At 44.7% G+C, this 16,644-nt stretch overlaps 1 protein-coding gene across 3 annotated transcripts; it reads left to right on the top strand.

Moving 5' to 3' along the window:
- The first annotated feature begins 1,940 nt into the window (after positions 1-1,940).
- Positions 1,941-8,319, top strand: LOC119366521 (serine/threonine-protein kinase STY17-like). Of its 3 annotated transcripts, none has more exons than XM_037632268.1 (16): positions 1,941-2,482; positions 2,596-2,710; positions 2,833-2,918; positions 3,111-3,206; positions 3,704-3,776; positions 3,897-4,007; positions 4,687-4,734; positions 4,866-4,999; positions 5,218-5,325; positions 5,412-5,485; positions 6,552-6,727; positions 6,830-6,925; positions 7,260-7,340; positions 7,431-7,481; positions 7,601-7,741; positions 7,874-8,319. In XM_037632268.1, exons 1-16 carry the CDS (start codon positions 2,265-2,267, stop codon positions 7,940-7,942), a joined length of 1,677 nt encoding a protein of 558 aa, XP_037488165.1. In that variant the 5' UTR covers positions 1,941-2,264; the 3' UTR covers positions 7,943-8,319. The 3 variants fall into 3 exon arrangements, with proteins under 3 accessions (XP_037488165.1, XP_037488164.1, XP_037488166.1); XM_037632267.1 differs by having other exon boundaries at positions 1,943-2,482; positions 3,099-3,206; XM_037632269.1 differs by lacking the exon at positions 1,941-2,482 and having other exon boundaries at positions 2,636-2,710; positions 2,784-2,918; positions 3,099-3,206.
- Positions 8,320-16,644: the final 8,325 nt, after the last annotated feature.

Raw genomic sequence — 16,644 nt, 5'->3', positions numbered from 1 at the left:
CTTGTAATTGAAGTGGGGGTTGCGGATTGACAGGAAAAAAACCCGACTTGTTAGGTGCATGCACAAGGGAAGGCAACGTTGAAAGCTTTTTATCCCCCATCCTAATGCCACCAACAATTTGTGTAGTTAACTTGGAATTTAAAAGCGATGTTCCGTGTCCAATCCCTCAACAAACTCACATCCCTAAACTCCTATTCCCTATCCCTATCATTGCCAAACACGTTGTAAAAGAACTATAAAATGAGTATACCGCCTTCTCTCTTTGACAGTGGGGGTCAACATGCATCTTTGCATTCAACCATTGGACTAACCCACACCTTATATAAACTTAACACATAAGCTTAGAATCAATTTAAATTATCATTTACACCATAACCCACTTATGGATATAATTGTGGTTTCAGTTATGGCATTCAGCGCCATCAGTGTTCGTCGGACTTGGAATGGTGAAAGTGGCATGTCAGTCATCAATCTAGACTTGAGTTGGTGGCTATGGCGTAGTGTCAGGATAAGTCCTTGCATTCATTCGATGGTTGGGCAAACAACGATGATGCTTGCAGGTACCGCTTCCTTCTTGAATTCATAATTACGACATGCTCGCTCATCAGGTTGGGGGGAACCCTAGACCTTGTAAGGGATCAACGATGATGGCGCTTGTGTATCACACCTCTTGGATTATCATTCTTTCAGAGTGTACCGGTTGAATTCATAGTTCGATCAAGTGGCTGATAGGCCCCGATGTTCGCGTTTGAAGCCAGGTTAGCAAGATATGATCCTCCTTGGACCACCTCATTCCCATACGAGGTGTTGTTGGGTGGCAAGCAGATGGTCAACGCTCATGTTCATTGCTCTTGCCTTGCTTTGTGAATGGCAATGGACGTCGGAGACCATCTATGTTTGGCTGAGCCAACGAGATCTCTGAAGCCGAGCACTTTCATCTATAGTCGTTGTTTTTAAAGTTGTTCCCTCTTCTTCATCAATGACATGCAACATTGTGCTTTATGTGAAAAAAATTGTTTTATGGGTAGCCCCTAAATTTTTCTGTGGGTTTATTCTCTTGTGTTTCACTTGGCAGATTTCATAGAAGTGCATCACTTATATTTTTCCTGTCTTCTATTTTTTCTCTTTGTATACATAAACAACATTTGAAATCTAATTTCACATCATAATAATTCAAACTTGTTCATTTGAATAGATACTTGAAAGGAAATGGAATGGATGTGTTCTACTACACATAATTCTACAGCATTTCTAATTCATAATTCTGATAATTTTATATCCAAATAAAATACAACATAGCCTGTAAATGCACCCCAAAAAAATCTCAAAAGAAAACATGAATAAACACCAAACTAGTGCTCATGTAGCTGCCATCGAACATTATCAATCTGCAGGAAAAAGGAAGAAAAATATAGCAAGCTATTTCACCAAACATGACGTGGGCGCCGGTGGTGGCGGCCGACAGGAACAATGCGGTGGCCGACTGATGTCGAGACCCACAGAATAATGTCCATGGTGATCCGCGGGGATTCCTAGTAACGGCAAGGAAGCGATGCTGCAAAGAGATGCTGGGCGGAGGTGGCGGTGTATGATAGAAAGCAAGGCGGTGGTTGGTGGCTTGAACCAGACCAGACCAGCGGATGAGGTCAAAGGGCCTGGAATCTCCCACGGAATCTCGACCACCAGTATCTCCCCATCCTCCCCTGCCCCTCTCTCACTGCCGGCTGGGGCCGGCCAGCCGGATAGCCCACTCTCGTCTGCCACTCTGCCTCCTCTACGCCCGGAACAGCGGGTGGGCCCTGGTATTCGAACCGGATAAGGACACGTGGGCCCCGCGCCACGCGTCGGTGGCCCACGGGCCGCCTCCCCTCCCGCGCCGCAGAGGATCCGTCCGGCCGGCCTCCTTTTCCGCCATTCCTGGGTTCGGACCGGCTCGGCTCCTCGTCGCCGGCCGGCGTGCGTGCGTCGTCGCGGAGGACAGACACACCAGCAGGGGCAAAGTACGGGACTGCCCCTCGCGAGCAACTATAAATAGCCGGCCGGCGCCGCCCTCTAGAAGATTCTCGCCGGCCGCAACCGCAACCGCCAAGAGAGCCGCCCCTCGGATTCCCCCCGCCCGCCACCCCACCTCAATCCAACCCACTGCCGTACGTCGCCGTCACCAACTCACCATCCACCCCCCACCGGGAGTCGCCAGCTCCCACACCCATAAAGGGCGCCGCGATGGCCGCCGCGTAGGCCCCCGCGCGCGGGCGGGCGGGCGGATGGCCGACGGCAGCGACGGGGAGGGCGCGGGCGAGAGCTGCTGGCCGCCCCCCGCCGCCGCCGCCTCAGCCCACGGCGGCGGCGGCGGCGGGGTGCAGCTGTCCGACGTCCGGCGGGAGATCTACGACCGCCTGCGCGCCGTCGGCAACCACGAGGCGCTCTCCGACCCCTTCTTCGACCGCGTGCTCGAGGACCACTACGACCGCCTCCCGGCCAGGTCCGCCCGCCCGCCGTCCACATCAAAGCTCACACCTTGCTGCCTGCCCACGCCGGCCGCGTTTTCAGTTTCTCTGACCAAGCTCTCTGCCTGTCTGTCTGTGTCCGGTGCAGCTACTACATCGACCTGGACGTGAACAAGGCCGAGGACGTGCTGCTGCACCGCCGGATCCTCGCCGAGTGCGCCGACCCCGACAACCGCCCCGTCTTCCACGCACGCTTCCTACGGGTAATCCATCCATCCATCCTTCCATCCATTCAACACGTTGTCCCTGTGTGTTTCTGAAAGAAGATGTTTGCAGTCTCACTTACTCTGCTATATACATGCTCTGTCTCCATGTCCATGGGCAGTACCTTCATGACGACAAACCGTCGGATGCCGACTCTGCTCCGAATCAAAACGGTAATTGTGGGGGCTCTCTGGCTTCCAATCTGAGGTATAGGTTATCCCCACTATCCAATGCCCTGCCTTACGCTTGCTTCATCATCATTTCAAGTTACAGGAGGAAAAATACGCGATCATCTCTTGTGTTCATTTTGGCACCAGACAAAATCAGTTGGGCTTAATTTAAACAATCTTGCTTGCTAAGACAAGGTCTGTATACGTTGATGAACAGCAACAGCAACAGCAACGGCGGGTTAAAAGGATTTGACGAGCGGCTCATGGAAGACCTCAGCTTGGGGCGAAGAAAAGGCATCGACGACTTCGAGGCCATCTCCGCAAGGTCTTTCTCCACCTCCAACTTCTGAAATTCAGTTGAAATGCTTGCTTATCCACTGTCTCCCTGCCTGAAATATATAATCATGCTTTCATTCTGATTTGTAAATCACCATGGATGCTTTGCCCAAAAGATGCAGTGGTAACTTTTCTGGTAGCTCGTGGTGTCGCTGAATTTTTTTAATTCAAAAAGCAACCATGTGGCCCAATGCTTCTCATAACTTGACAGAAAGGTTCTAGCATGTTTTCATTTTCAATCTGGAATGATATACTGAACCATAAGACTATCTAGGAGAGTGGTGGTGGGCAGGCTATCTTCGTGCAGTTTGGCAATAATAATTCTTCCAAATCACTTGGCATGTCTTTTCTCCATGCTTTTGTGCCTACTACTTATCTAAGATATCTCATCATAGTCTGGCAAGTGGGTGTATTTTGTGCTTCCTTTTCATAAACCTGCATGAGCAATGAACTTTGATCCTCAGCTGCCAATGAAATTTTTCACAGGAGGGATACAGAAATTCCCCTTCTTCATGAAATTATCTTTTCTTCCAATGACAAGCCAAAGCTCCTTAGTCAGGTAAAGGCTTGGGAGTATCAGTCCATCTGCCATGAGCTTTCTATTTACACTTCCATATCTGCCATGTCATACTACTTATACCTACTTTAATAAGAAAAAAATCCAATTATTATTTTGTAGCTATCTACGCTGCTGTCGGATCTTGGATTGAACATTCGTGAAGCTCATGTGTTCTCCACAACGGATGGATTGTGTTTGGATGTGTTTGTTGTTGATGGCTGGGAAACAGAGGTAAACTTGGAGCATGGTTATACCGGAGCACATCTATACGCGTGACCGATTAATTATGATAGCATTACGATTAATCGCATCAGCTTTACATCATGTCGCTTGTGTGGGGGTCAGAGCCAAGGAGATCTCGATCGACAGAGCTCCTCACAAATTCTTGGTGATAACATTCATATGTGCAGTCATTTTGTTTATATTGCTAGTCTGTTTGTCAACACATCTCTGGAACTGCATAACTTGCCCTTGAAAACTTCCGATTCTTGTAAGAGAAGATCCTGAAAGACACATGTAATTGTTTACATAACAGTACCAGTTGGCAAAAAAGAAAACCAGTTTATGTGTTTCCCGTAGTTATTGTCAATGAAATAAAAAAATACCATGGACACCATCTTAGTTGATAAAAGTATGGAGTAGGTATTTACCTTATACCGAAGTTATAAAACCTAGGGCTGTATTTTGACATTTACCCATGAATTTGGAGTGCATGCTTTGTAAGATGAAGTAACCGAAGTCATTTTGACTTTACACACTTGACAACGGATGCCTTAATCGCTACACTTATCAATTTGTTATCAATGTGCCCTGTAGATTCTTGTGAGTAGTGAAGCATCTGTAGGTTATATTACACATAGTTGCTTTCAAATATTTCCTTGAGTAAAATATTGCCTGACGCTATATGCAGGAGACAGATGGTTTGCTGCAGCAGCTTAAGGAGACAGCAAAACGTAATGTATGATTTCTCTTCTTTTTTCGTTACATTACGTACGTGAATGCTTCACATTCTTAGGTATCTACATAGGTGCTGGTAATTCAACTTTTCTAACCTTTTCCTAACAACGTTAACTTCCTTGTGGTACACAGCCCTCATTATCGAATCTAACAAGTTCAGCCTCGGAGAGAATATCAGAGCTGCAAGAAAAGATTGGAGAATCTGAATTTGACAGGGATCTGTTGCAGATTGTAGAAAAGATTGCGTCCGGATCTTCTGGAGACTTGTAAGAACTACATAACACCTGCTTAGTAAATGGAGGAAAGACAGACACCACTTAACTGCTACTCTGCTACTGTGGGCTGCATGCCTTTTTCTTGCATATTTACAGATGAAATAGGTTCACAAGGGACACTGCCAAGAAACATAGAGAAAGCAGCTATATTATGATTTGTGGAATCTTCAGGACAGTTCAGTAACCAGTCTTCCTTTTTCATTCTGCAGATATCGAGGAACTTACCTTGATGTGGATGTTGCAATAAAATTCCTTAGAACTGAACATGTTAACGATAATTCAAAAGTGGAGTTTTTGCAAGAAATAATGATTTTAAGGTATGCTTCTTATTTCCGTGAAACATAATCGACTTCACTGAACCATTTAATTGCAGAAGATGCTAACACAATATAGTAATGTACAGGAGCGTTAATCATGAAAATGTCGTTCGCTTTTACGGGGCTTGCACAAAACAGCGAAAGTATCTCATTGTAACGGGTAAGACACTAATGTTGCTTGTTCTAGTATGGATAGCAATCAATATCCTTGTTGTTGCAGATTCACATGAAAGTTCTGTTATCCATGGGCACATTTACACTATGATTAACATTGGTGACTAAAATTGGAGGTCATGCTTAAATAGCTATTAATAACAAATTTGATAAGCTTGATTTAGAAAAAAAGCGAAAGAAAGAAAAACTGAGCTCGAAAGACAGGGGATAACTCCTGTCTTCTATGCATTTTGGTAGGGATTTCAAGAGCAGATAAGTCTAGAGGGAAGTTGTGATATTTTGCTTATTACACCCATACGTAAAGAGTATCTGCATCATGCTGCAACATGATGTAAGTCGACAGAATACAAGAGATGTCTGATTGGTGGAATCTTGTTGCTCTGTTTCTATCAGATCGACAGGTCTCTGCCCATCCTTCAGTCAGCCTATCATGCCTTTCATTTGGTAGCTACTATTTCATGTATGAGATATTAATATGTGTTTCCATAATTACATAAAGTTGCATTTTGAAATTTAATAGGAAATGCTACACCATTTACATATGGACCTAAATACATTTTGCCGAACCGAGTATAATTCATTATAGTCACAATGTCATTTATGTGCTAGTATGGGCCAAATGCCAATTTTCAAGTGCTTCTGGTACTGTGGTGCTCTTGTTTCTATCCCAAAAGCACTCTGACATGCATTGGCCGCTTGTGTGTTTTGATGTTTATTTGTTTTTTTTTTGACAGTTCAAAGTAGTTTAGTCTGTAAATTTTGGTATGTCAAGTGAAGTATTTAGCGCATCGCAAGGCATCCAGTAGTTTGATACGTCTTCGTCTTGTGCGTGCATGTAGATCACTGTTGGGGATACCTGCACTGATCAGCTGCTTACGTTTTATCTGTTTGTTTATACAAACTTCTGCTTCTCAGGTTTCTCATAGTGGAAATCCGAGGCCTCTGTCTCCCACTTAAAAAGAAGTCTGTGTAGAGTTTATTTATTTATCATGAATCAGTTTGTAATTTCCTGTTAACTGATATTTGGCTCTTGTATCGTGTGTTTGTTTCAGAGTACATGGCTGGAGGCAATCTGTATGACTTCCTTCACAAGCATAACAATACCTTGGAGCTTTCCTTGATTCTTAAGATTGCTATTGGCATCTCGAAAGGGATGGATTATTTGCACCAGAATAACATCATCCATAGAGACTTGAAGTCTGCCAATTTATTAATTGGTGATGGTCAAGTATGCATATTGTTTTTTTAGGATCAAGTATGCATATTGTTATGAATCCATGCACTTGTCAATTCAATATTAGTAAAATGATAATTTATTCTTTTGAAACAGGTCGTGAAGATTGCAGATTTTGGTGTCTCTCGTCAACGATCGCAACAGGGAGATATGACTGCTGAAACTGGCACCTACAGATGGATGGCACCTGAGGTGTGTTGTCGGTTTGTTCATTTGTCCTGTCGCATCCTTTTCCCCTTTCTAGAAAATATCCAATATCCTATATTTGCTTGACCACTCTTTTGTTGTTGCAAGACACGTATACCAAGACTAATTCCCTGAACCTCATGCAGAAACTATGTGCTATAACCTTGTTTTTCCTTCGTTATTTATTACTCATCCACATCTTCCCAGCAAGTTTATAAGGAAAAACATATTTCTGTGTAATATCTCTGCTAGAACTTTAGTCAGAGCTCAGAGGACAGGTTTTTTGCAACTGAGGTATGTGCCTACGCGATGTGCTTATTACAAGTTGTTGTCCTGCCAGGTGATAAACCATAAGCCTTATGATCACAAGGCAGATGTCTTCAGCTTTGCTATTGTTCTATGGGAGTTGGTCACTTCAAAGGTAAAAACTTGGTGTTCTCTGCAGCTTTAAGTCTTATTGAGTTCATCGAACATCAGTACTTTGTTAACCTTGCTTGGTCCTGCTATACAGGTCCCGTATGAGAACCTGACACCATTGCAAGCGGCACTGTCAGTGAGGCAGGTACGACATTTGATGCCAACGAAGTTAAATTACAGTTTCAGTATTGTGCATCATCTGTCAATAGTGGACGACTGGACGTGTGCAAGTAAGAGAAGTGAGTATTGCTCCTTGTTTGCCAGGGACTTCGCTTGGTGATTCCCTCGGGCGTGCATCCGAGAATATCTAAATTGATTCAACGGTGCTGGGGCGAAAACCCCCATACACGACCTGTTTTCTCTGAGATCACCGCGGAACTTGAAGATATCTTGCAGCCTATTCAGGTTAGGTTGCGGCTGGATATGTAGGCCTTAAGGCTCATGAGAAGATGGAATCTGAAAACTATGAAGTGAAGTTATTCTGGTTAATATTTGATGGGTTCCTCCGACTGATGAAAAAGCAGCATGTTTCTGCAGGCCGCCTCCAGCTCCAAAGGAGGCCATCGACATACCAAACAAAAGATACAGATGAAATCACAGCGATAGAAAGAAGGCGCCTGCTCATGAAGCCGGACCCACTTTTTCACATTGTCGCCCACTAAAAAGCGCGACATGCACACACCGTCTCCTGTATATATGTCATGTACATAAATTTTGTGCTCGGTTGTTTTGATTCCCCCCTAAAGTACTCACAGGACGAACTGGGTTAAGTTAGCACACCCGTGCTACATAACCTGAGTGATATAGTTTTATGTTTGATGTGGTTATTTGTTTTGCGAGTGGCTTATAGTTCGGTGTGTTTGAATTTTGGTTCATGTACGATTATGAGTTCGTCTTGTAAGGAACATGAGATGAAAATGCCACTATCACATGTTCCATTTTGGTTATTATTTAATATATTTTCTTGTCTGGAACACAATAAATTAACAAGCTTTTGCAGCTTCGTTTGGAATCATATTTTTGCAGGAAACAATAATAATTCGGTGGCCACAGGAATCGAGGGAAAAAATGATCCTGTATGTGGTTGGGCTTGGCCCAGTAATTATCACCACGTGACCATCTCGGCTCTCGGGTAATGGATCTCTTGGCCCAGTTGACATATTTACTATTTCCATTCCAAGAGAAAAAAAGGTAGATCTCAAAAAAGAAAAAAGAGGAAAAAAAATATTGCTGGTATGCTCCTATTCCGGTGTTTTCTAGATGTCAGGGAGGGGCACAGAGGAGCATGGTGTTCTGTGTCGGTTTGTTTATTGTCCTTCAGCATCCTTTCCCCTTTCTAGAAAATATCTAATATCCTATATTTTTGCAGGAAACCTATGTTTTTAAGGCGGTAAAGCGTCATAAGGCGGAGGAGGGCCGCTCTGACGCCTAAGCGCCAAGGCGAGGCGGTAAGGCGAGGCAAGGCGACGCCTTAAACATTGCAGGAAAAGAGTCATCAATAGGTCTGCACATATTAATACTAGAAAAAGAGCAATGGCTGAGAGATGGGCCACTACTTATGCACCTCCCAGTGGCCCAAAAGCCCATCTAGTGGCCATATACACCCCCGTGACCTAATTCCACTATCTCCTTCCCTTCTTTCCCACCACAGCCGCCACGAAGCCATACCCTTCTGGTCCTCCCTCCCTCCTCTTCATGGCCCCACCCTTCTCCCTCACAGCAGCAAGCCCCAGGAGCCCCCAGTCCTCCCTCCTCTTCATGGTGCCGGGAGACAGCGGGGCCGTCATCTCCAAGCCCCAGGAGCAGCCAGAACTAGGGCAGCCACAGCCGTACACTTCATGTCTGTCTAAGGCGGGGTAGACGCCTTGCCATCCTGGGGCGCCTTGACGCTTAGGCGACGACTAGGCGACGCTTAGGCGACGCCTTAAAAACATAGCAGGAAACAATAACAACTCTCAGCGGTGGCAGAAATTGAAAGAAAAAAAAACCGTATGGGATTGGGCTAGGCTCATTTGTATGAACATACTTCATCTCGGGTAAGGATCTCTTGGCCCAATTGGCGTATTTTTTATTTCCATTCCAAGAGAAAAGGATAGATCTAAAAATAATAATGTAAAAATGGTCTCGCTGGCATGCTCCTATTCCAGTGCTTTCTAGATGCAGGGCGGAGCGCGGAGGGGCACGGTCGGTTGTCGGTTTGCCCATTATCCTTTAGGGTCCTATCCCCTTTCTAGAAAATATCAAATGCCCTATATTAGCTCGACCACTCTTTTATTGTCGCAACATGCATATATATACACACGACTAAATCCCTGAACCTCGTGCAGAAACTATGTGCTATAACTTGGTAACCAACGGCATTGTTTTCCTTCATTTTTGTTTACTCATCGACATCTTCACAGCAAGTTTATGAAGAAATGCTTATTTCTGTGTACTATCTCAGCTTGAACCTCCGTCAGAGCTCAGAAGACAGGTTCTATGCAACTGAGAGGTATTGTGCCTATGCAATTTGCTTATTAGAATTCCTTGTCTTGGCAGGTGATAAACCATAAGCCTTGCGATCATAAGGTAACTTTATGAAGGTAATAAACCATAAGTCTTGTTCTCTCCAACTTTTAGTCTTATTTACTGAGAACATCACGAGTACTTTGGTTAAAGGTGATACCCTTGCTTGGTCCTGCTATACAGGTCCTGCGCGAAAATCTAACACCATTGTAAGTTGCACTGTCAGGAAGACACAGGTACGTGTTCAGTACCAACAAAGTTAAATTACAGTTTCGGTATTGCGCAGTGAGCTATCAATAGTGGGTGTACACGTGTGAAAAGTGAGCATTGTTCCTTGTTAATCAGGGACTTTGCTTGGTCATCCCCTCGAGCGTGCATCCGACATTGTCTAAATTGATTCAACGGCGTTGGGGCGAAAACCTACATATGCGCCCGTTTTCTCCAAGATCACCGCATAACTGGAAGATATATTGCGGCCTATTCAGGTATGTTTGCTTGAATATGTAGGCCACAAGGCTCATGAGAAGATGGAATCTGACAAATAAAGTGAAGTATTCTTCTGGTTGTTTTGCCTGCAGGCCCCTCCAGCTCCAAAGGAGTCCATGGACATTCCAAACCAAAGATAATTAAATCACGTCGGCACAACACCCTCTATTGATCTTCCATTTTGAGCCAATAAAATTCACCCTTTGTCGAAAAAGAACACCCTCTATTTTCACATTGTCGCGTTGAATAATCGTGTGTGTGTGTGTGTGTGTGTGTGTGTGTTTGTCGACTGTCCCCTGTATGTTTGTCATGTATATTGAATTTTGTGCTCGGTCTCCTAAAATACATGCCGGGAGAACTGGGTTAGGTTGTCGCACGCTCGTGCAGCATAACCTAGGTGATATAGTTTTATGTGTTGCACGGTTTTTTGTTTTGCAAGTGGCTGGTAGTTATGTACCCTTTGCATTGAGGTTCATGTACAATGATCAGTTGGTCTTGTAAGAAAGAACAGATGAAAATGCCATCACAGTTTCCATTTCGGTAATTATTCAATATATTTTTCTTGCCTGGAATCCGATGATTTAACATGTTTTTGCAGTTTCTTTCGCATCAGATTTTTTTTGGTAGGAATTGCTAACAATTCGATAGCAGCAGGAATCGAGGAAAAAAAAAACCTCTGTAGGGTCTAGGCTGTGCCCAGTTGGCATTGCTAACTGGTAGCCCTTCTCTAATCTCTGATAATGGATCTCTTTGCCCAGTTGGCATATTTGGTTACTCTACATTTCTGTTATTTTTGCTAGAGAACAGTTCTGTAGCCACAACAGGATGGCCGTGACTATGTCTTCGTTGACGAAAAGCAGTATTTTTTTTGAGAAGTTGACGTAAAGCAGTAGCATGTCTCGCCTAAAAACAGCCGCCGAAATGGGCCTGCGCAGCGCGGACCACAGGCCTCATGCGCTCCTTTCTCATCCGTTTTTTTTTGCATTTTTGCTTTATTGTTTTTACTTTTGCTTATATTTTCAAATATTCTAAATATATTTATATATTATAAAATCCCTTTGATTACAAATTTGAAAAATGTTAATCGTTCATTTGAGAAATATTAATTGCGGATAGAAAAATATTTTAAAAATGTTGAATGTGTATATAAAAAATGTTTCTTTTTTTGAGGAATATATAAAAAGTTTCTGATTTATACAAAAACCGTGTATACGGAAAAATGGTGGGGCCAATTTTCGCAGCCGACAGTGATGTGCCATGCGTCGGCAGATCTCTGGTGAATAACTCCAACAAGAGAAAAACCTATATGACACGCACTACGTTATGTTGCCGAGCAATTGCAGGTTCACAAGCAAGCGATGATCTGGCCCCGTTCATCGCTTCATCGATCCCAGTTTTAAGAACCGTCTAGGTGGTTCCTAGCTGTTTTTTTTCTGGTTTTGGGAACCTTCTAGGAGGTTCCTGAACTGTTTTTCTCCGTATCTATTTCCTTTTATATTTTATCTTTCCTGGTTCTTTTCTTCTGTTTCTTTTTTTCAGCTATTTTTTATTTTTGTTTCCTTTTTCCTTTACTTTTCATTTTATTTTTTCAAATGTGTTCGTGTCTTAAAATTTTATTTAGGAGTTTTAAAAAATGTTCGTGTATTGATCAGGTTTTGAAATTTGTTCGGAAGTTTCAAATAATGTTCATGTTTTCAAAAAACATTTGCATTTCCGAAAAACATTCCTGTTTTCAATATTGTCAGCAAATTTTCAGAAAATATTTAAATATTCAAATTTGTTCAGGAGTTTCAAAAAAAGTTCCAGTTTTTCAAAAATTGTTCCTGTTTTCAAATTTTTTTTAGAGTTTTAATAAAAAAGTTCACGTTCTTAGGAAATGTTTGAGTGAAAACGGTTCATATTTCATTAAACCATTTTACAAATAATCCTTTTTTATAGACATGAGTAATTTCTGAAACCCTAAACATTTTTCCAAAAAAGCGAAGAATTGCTGAAGTTTTTGAACATTTTTTATAAAATACAAACAAGTTCTGAAAACATGGTCATTTTTCGAAATTTGCAAAAAATTTTGAAAAACAGGAGCAGGTTTTTGAATTTGTGAACAAATTTCAGGTTTGAGAACATTTTCTGGAATTCTGAACAAAAAATTCAAAAACGGGTAATGGAAAAAGGGAAAAAGAAAATGTTAGGATCTCTGTTGGTGTTGTTCTTATAGGTTTGCGCTGCCATGTAATCAATACCTCTCATTATGTACGGTAGCTAGCACGAAAGCTTGTTTGCTGGAGGTCTCGTGATTGATCCTTTGTAATGCTCCATTTTTTTTTGCAAACTTATATTCGCTACAGTGGTCGAGCGTTGGCACATCCGCTCGCCTCACTCGTTCACCAGTGGGCCGGCCCAGTCGGGGGCGCCTGTGCGTTTGTCCGACAGTCTGCCGCAATAAGCGGCAGATAGGAGCTCCCCCCAACAAGCTCTTCTAAAACAAAACTCCCAACAGCACACCAGGAGAACTCAAGAACGAATCGCTCGGCCCAAGCATAGGATGAGGCCCAACCCACAAAACACTCAAACCCACCCTATTTTTATTATGCTTATATAATTTTCCCCTACCTTAAGGATCTAGGTGACCCAGGAGTATGACTGCAAAAAACACAAAACAGCTTCTTGGTACTTGATGCATGTTATTGTGAGATTGATTGTTTGCTCCATTATATTTAATAATGCCTTATGATTTATGATACCCATTAAAGCTGCTAGACGTCGGATATCAATTTCTGAGCTCGGGCTCAGATGCTCCCGAAATCCACACCGCCAGCTTGCATGTGGATATGTGCCCCGTGCTGTATTTCCTTGACGTATATTTCCAGTAATAGGCCAGCCCAGCGACGCAATGAATGGAATGCGACGGAGCGTCGCACTGTGGCTGCAGACCAGGTTCTTGGCGCACGGCTCATACTAAGTTCTGAGCCGTCCCGAGTAGCCGGACCATAAATCCCCAACATAAATGCATCTCCCACCACTCGCCACCCACATTCATCCACTCGCCTACATTTCCATTGAGCTTATCCATCTGCATCTCAGCCGGCATGTCCGCCTCCTCGTACCTATACGCAGGATGACTCCTCTGCAGATTGCTCGTGCTTAGCAGCAAGCAGCAAGCCGGCGGTCACCCATCCGCGCAGTCGTATTTCACACCATGCCCAGGTCATCAGGACAACTTTACGGGCCAGCTAGCCCCCTCCTCCCAACAACCAGTAGCATAATCAGCCACCCCCGCCGACCGAGCCGGCGCTGGTGAATCAACTCTTCAGGCCGGTCACCGCCATGGCTGCTGCTTCCGGATCCCAAGCGCTCACAATCGTAGCTGTTATGTTTGCAGCTAGCTACTAACATCATGCTCACTGTGATTGTTCTGTTGCTCGTCGTCGCTATGTACCGTGGTTCCGCAAATTAGTAATGCCGTAATGTGTGCACGAAATATGTATCGGCACTGCCGAAATTATGGAAGGGTACGGTGGCTCCCTCCCTCTACCACTAAGCCTGTTTGTCCCAGTTTTATGTCTAGAGTCTAGACATCGAGTGCTTATGTAATGGTCTATCTCATATTAACAAATCTTGCTTTTTCGCCTGCCGTTTTTTTTATTATGTTCTGCCTAGAAGGTAATTCTTTGCTGTTACCGTGTACTGCCGTTTCGCAGAGCCACACTGCCATCTGTATTCGCACTACTTGCATTTACTGTCAAGCTGTTCGAAATTTGAATTCCAGCCAGGGCTAAACCAATACGCTGTACTGCATGTTGGCCAAGTGTCGTCATGAACGCACTATGCATACAAGCACTTGGCCAACATAATCAGCCGCAGCACTAGCTGAATGAGGAGACCACAAGTACGATTAAGATAAACGTCTAAAACACCCAACACGACGAAACAATAGCTCTAACAATCAGCTAACCAACCATATTACAGATGATCTAAACAAGGTTTTGCTCTCGGGTACAGTACGTAACATGCCTCTGGAAACTGAGGAACAAGCATGGAGCAATGCTCACATAAACACACTAGAAAATCCTCGTTAAAAATAACAATAGAAATTACAAATAGAAAATTCAGTGATCATTTTTCAGGAATGTTAGAAATATAATTGGGTTTAAGTTAGAGATAAGGAGATAGATATATAATTAGTTTAAACCACATGTAACTTGTCTTGTACTCCAAGTCTCTACCCTCTTATACTCCTATATATACCCTACACAAAGGTCAGATCAATACAACACATAATCCTAGGGTTTCATATTTTCCACATGGTATTAGAGCGGTTTGTCCAACGACGCCGATCCTAGGACCTTCCATCACTTCCGCAGCTCGCCGCCTCCGGGGAGATTAATCTTCTCTCCCTGGGGGCGGGGCACCCGATCATCAAAGATGAGATCGGTTCTATAGATTAGATCGATTCATAGGTTAGATTACACAAATTTTGAATTTCCAGTAGATTAGTTTCCTGTAGCCACCACCAATAAATCCCTCAACCCTCAAATTTGGTGAGAAAGTTGTGTAGAAATCCTCGTCCAGATCACTTTCAGGCCGCATGCGCGGCTTATACGGCCGCGACTCAAGGCGGCGCTGTCTCGGCACCTACAGAGACGGCTATGGCGAGCTTGTCATGGAGGTGGATGCACACACGCGCAGTGCTCCATCAACAGATGCGCACGCATGTGATTCATGCACTTGGCCATGTGCATGCGCAGCCTCCCAGGACGTGGGACACGAAGCAACCAGCAGCCTGAGGTACGTACATGCACTCAGATGAAGCTTCAGTCTCGTCTACACGTACGCGTCTACGGACGAGTACCGGCGCCTTCGATCGATCGGATCTACATCGACTTCTGTTTCGGGACTACGCCAACAACGATCTGCACCGCGATGGCAAACTGCATCGAGCGATTGAACCATCTGCATCAAGCCCACAAATTACGATCTGCATCGACTACACTGCATGCGCACGGACGCGATCTCCACCAGGCCGACTTGATCGACCTCCTGCGCGCCAACAAGCCGAACTACACCAAGCCGAACACATCTACACCGAGCCGGCCTGCTGCAATTGCATCGACATCTGCACCACCGATCGACACCTCTGCATCGACCCTGTGCCACTTCATCGACCTGTACGACTAGCCCGTCCGCGAGCCAACATACTTCATCGACCACACCTACGAGAAGCTACCTCAATATGCACTGTTCACACGCCAGGCCGGTGTGAAACGAGATGCAATTCTTCATCGACTTCTTCAGCACGACACGACATCGACACCCTGTTGTCACGAGGGACGCCTCCAAACGACACATCATTGTCGACATGTCGTTGCACCGCCGATACTTCATCGCCATGGTCTTCATCAACTTCATCGTCGACACACCGCCACCGCCTCGTCCACAGGATGGACAACTAGCGTCCTCTGACAGATTTTTCTGCAAGACGCGACCACGACGACGGCATCGACCGCGTCATCCACGACAACACGACTGCATCGACACGGTGTCACTACAGTGACGACCCTACACGGCCACACGGTTCTGGCAAAACCGATGTGTGCTCGATGGGCTTCCTCCGGTCTTGGCAAAACCGGCGGACTCATCGTCGACGGGACCCTCTGACATCCGCAAGGTGTATCGTCCACGTCTGCAGCCCCATCATAGCGCTTTTTTTGCGCCTCCGGCTTTGTGCGGCTTCATCATCCGCGATGACCACACCATCGACCACGGCTACGTCACCCTGACCGGCTACCTCGACATCGACCACATGGCTACATCTACAACAACTCATCGGCAGCAACTCCAGTCAACAGCGTCCGCGTCGTCACTAGCGTCCACGCCACTTCCGCTGTGACTGCGGGAGGGAATAGAGGAGAAGGCATGAAGGCACCAGAAGGGGACGCAGTCACCGCCCTAGGTGCCAACCCATCAAAGACGCAGCTGATGATGGCGCAGCGGAGAAGACGACGAAAGCGCAAGACTTCAAATCCAGTCGTACTCGTCCGCTTCACTCCCGCTACGACTGAGGGGGAATGTTAGAAATATAATTGGGTTTAAGTTAGAGATAAGGAGATAGAGATATAATTAGTTTAAACCACATGTAACTTGTCTTGTACTCCAAGTCTCTACCCCTCTTATACTCCTATATATACCCTACACAAGGGTCAGATCAATACAACACATAATTCTAGGGTTTCATATTTTCCACAAGGAACACCCGAAGGCCTTGTGCAAGTGTTCCGGCCATGCCCTTCCATACCGCAATTCTTGCATTTCCCAGGCTG

This window comes from Triticum dicoccoides, chromosome 2B (assembly GCF_002162155.2).
Source record: "Triticum dicoccoides isolate Atlit2015 ecotype Zavitan chromosome 2B, WEW_v2.0, whole genome shotgun sequence".
Classification (NCBI taxonomy): Eukaryota; Viridiplantae; Streptophyta; class Magnoliopsida; order Poales; family Poaceae; genus Triticum; species Triticum dicoccoides.
Note: the sequence above shows the minus strand (reverse complement) of the source record. Positions and strands in the feature narration are given on the sequence as shown.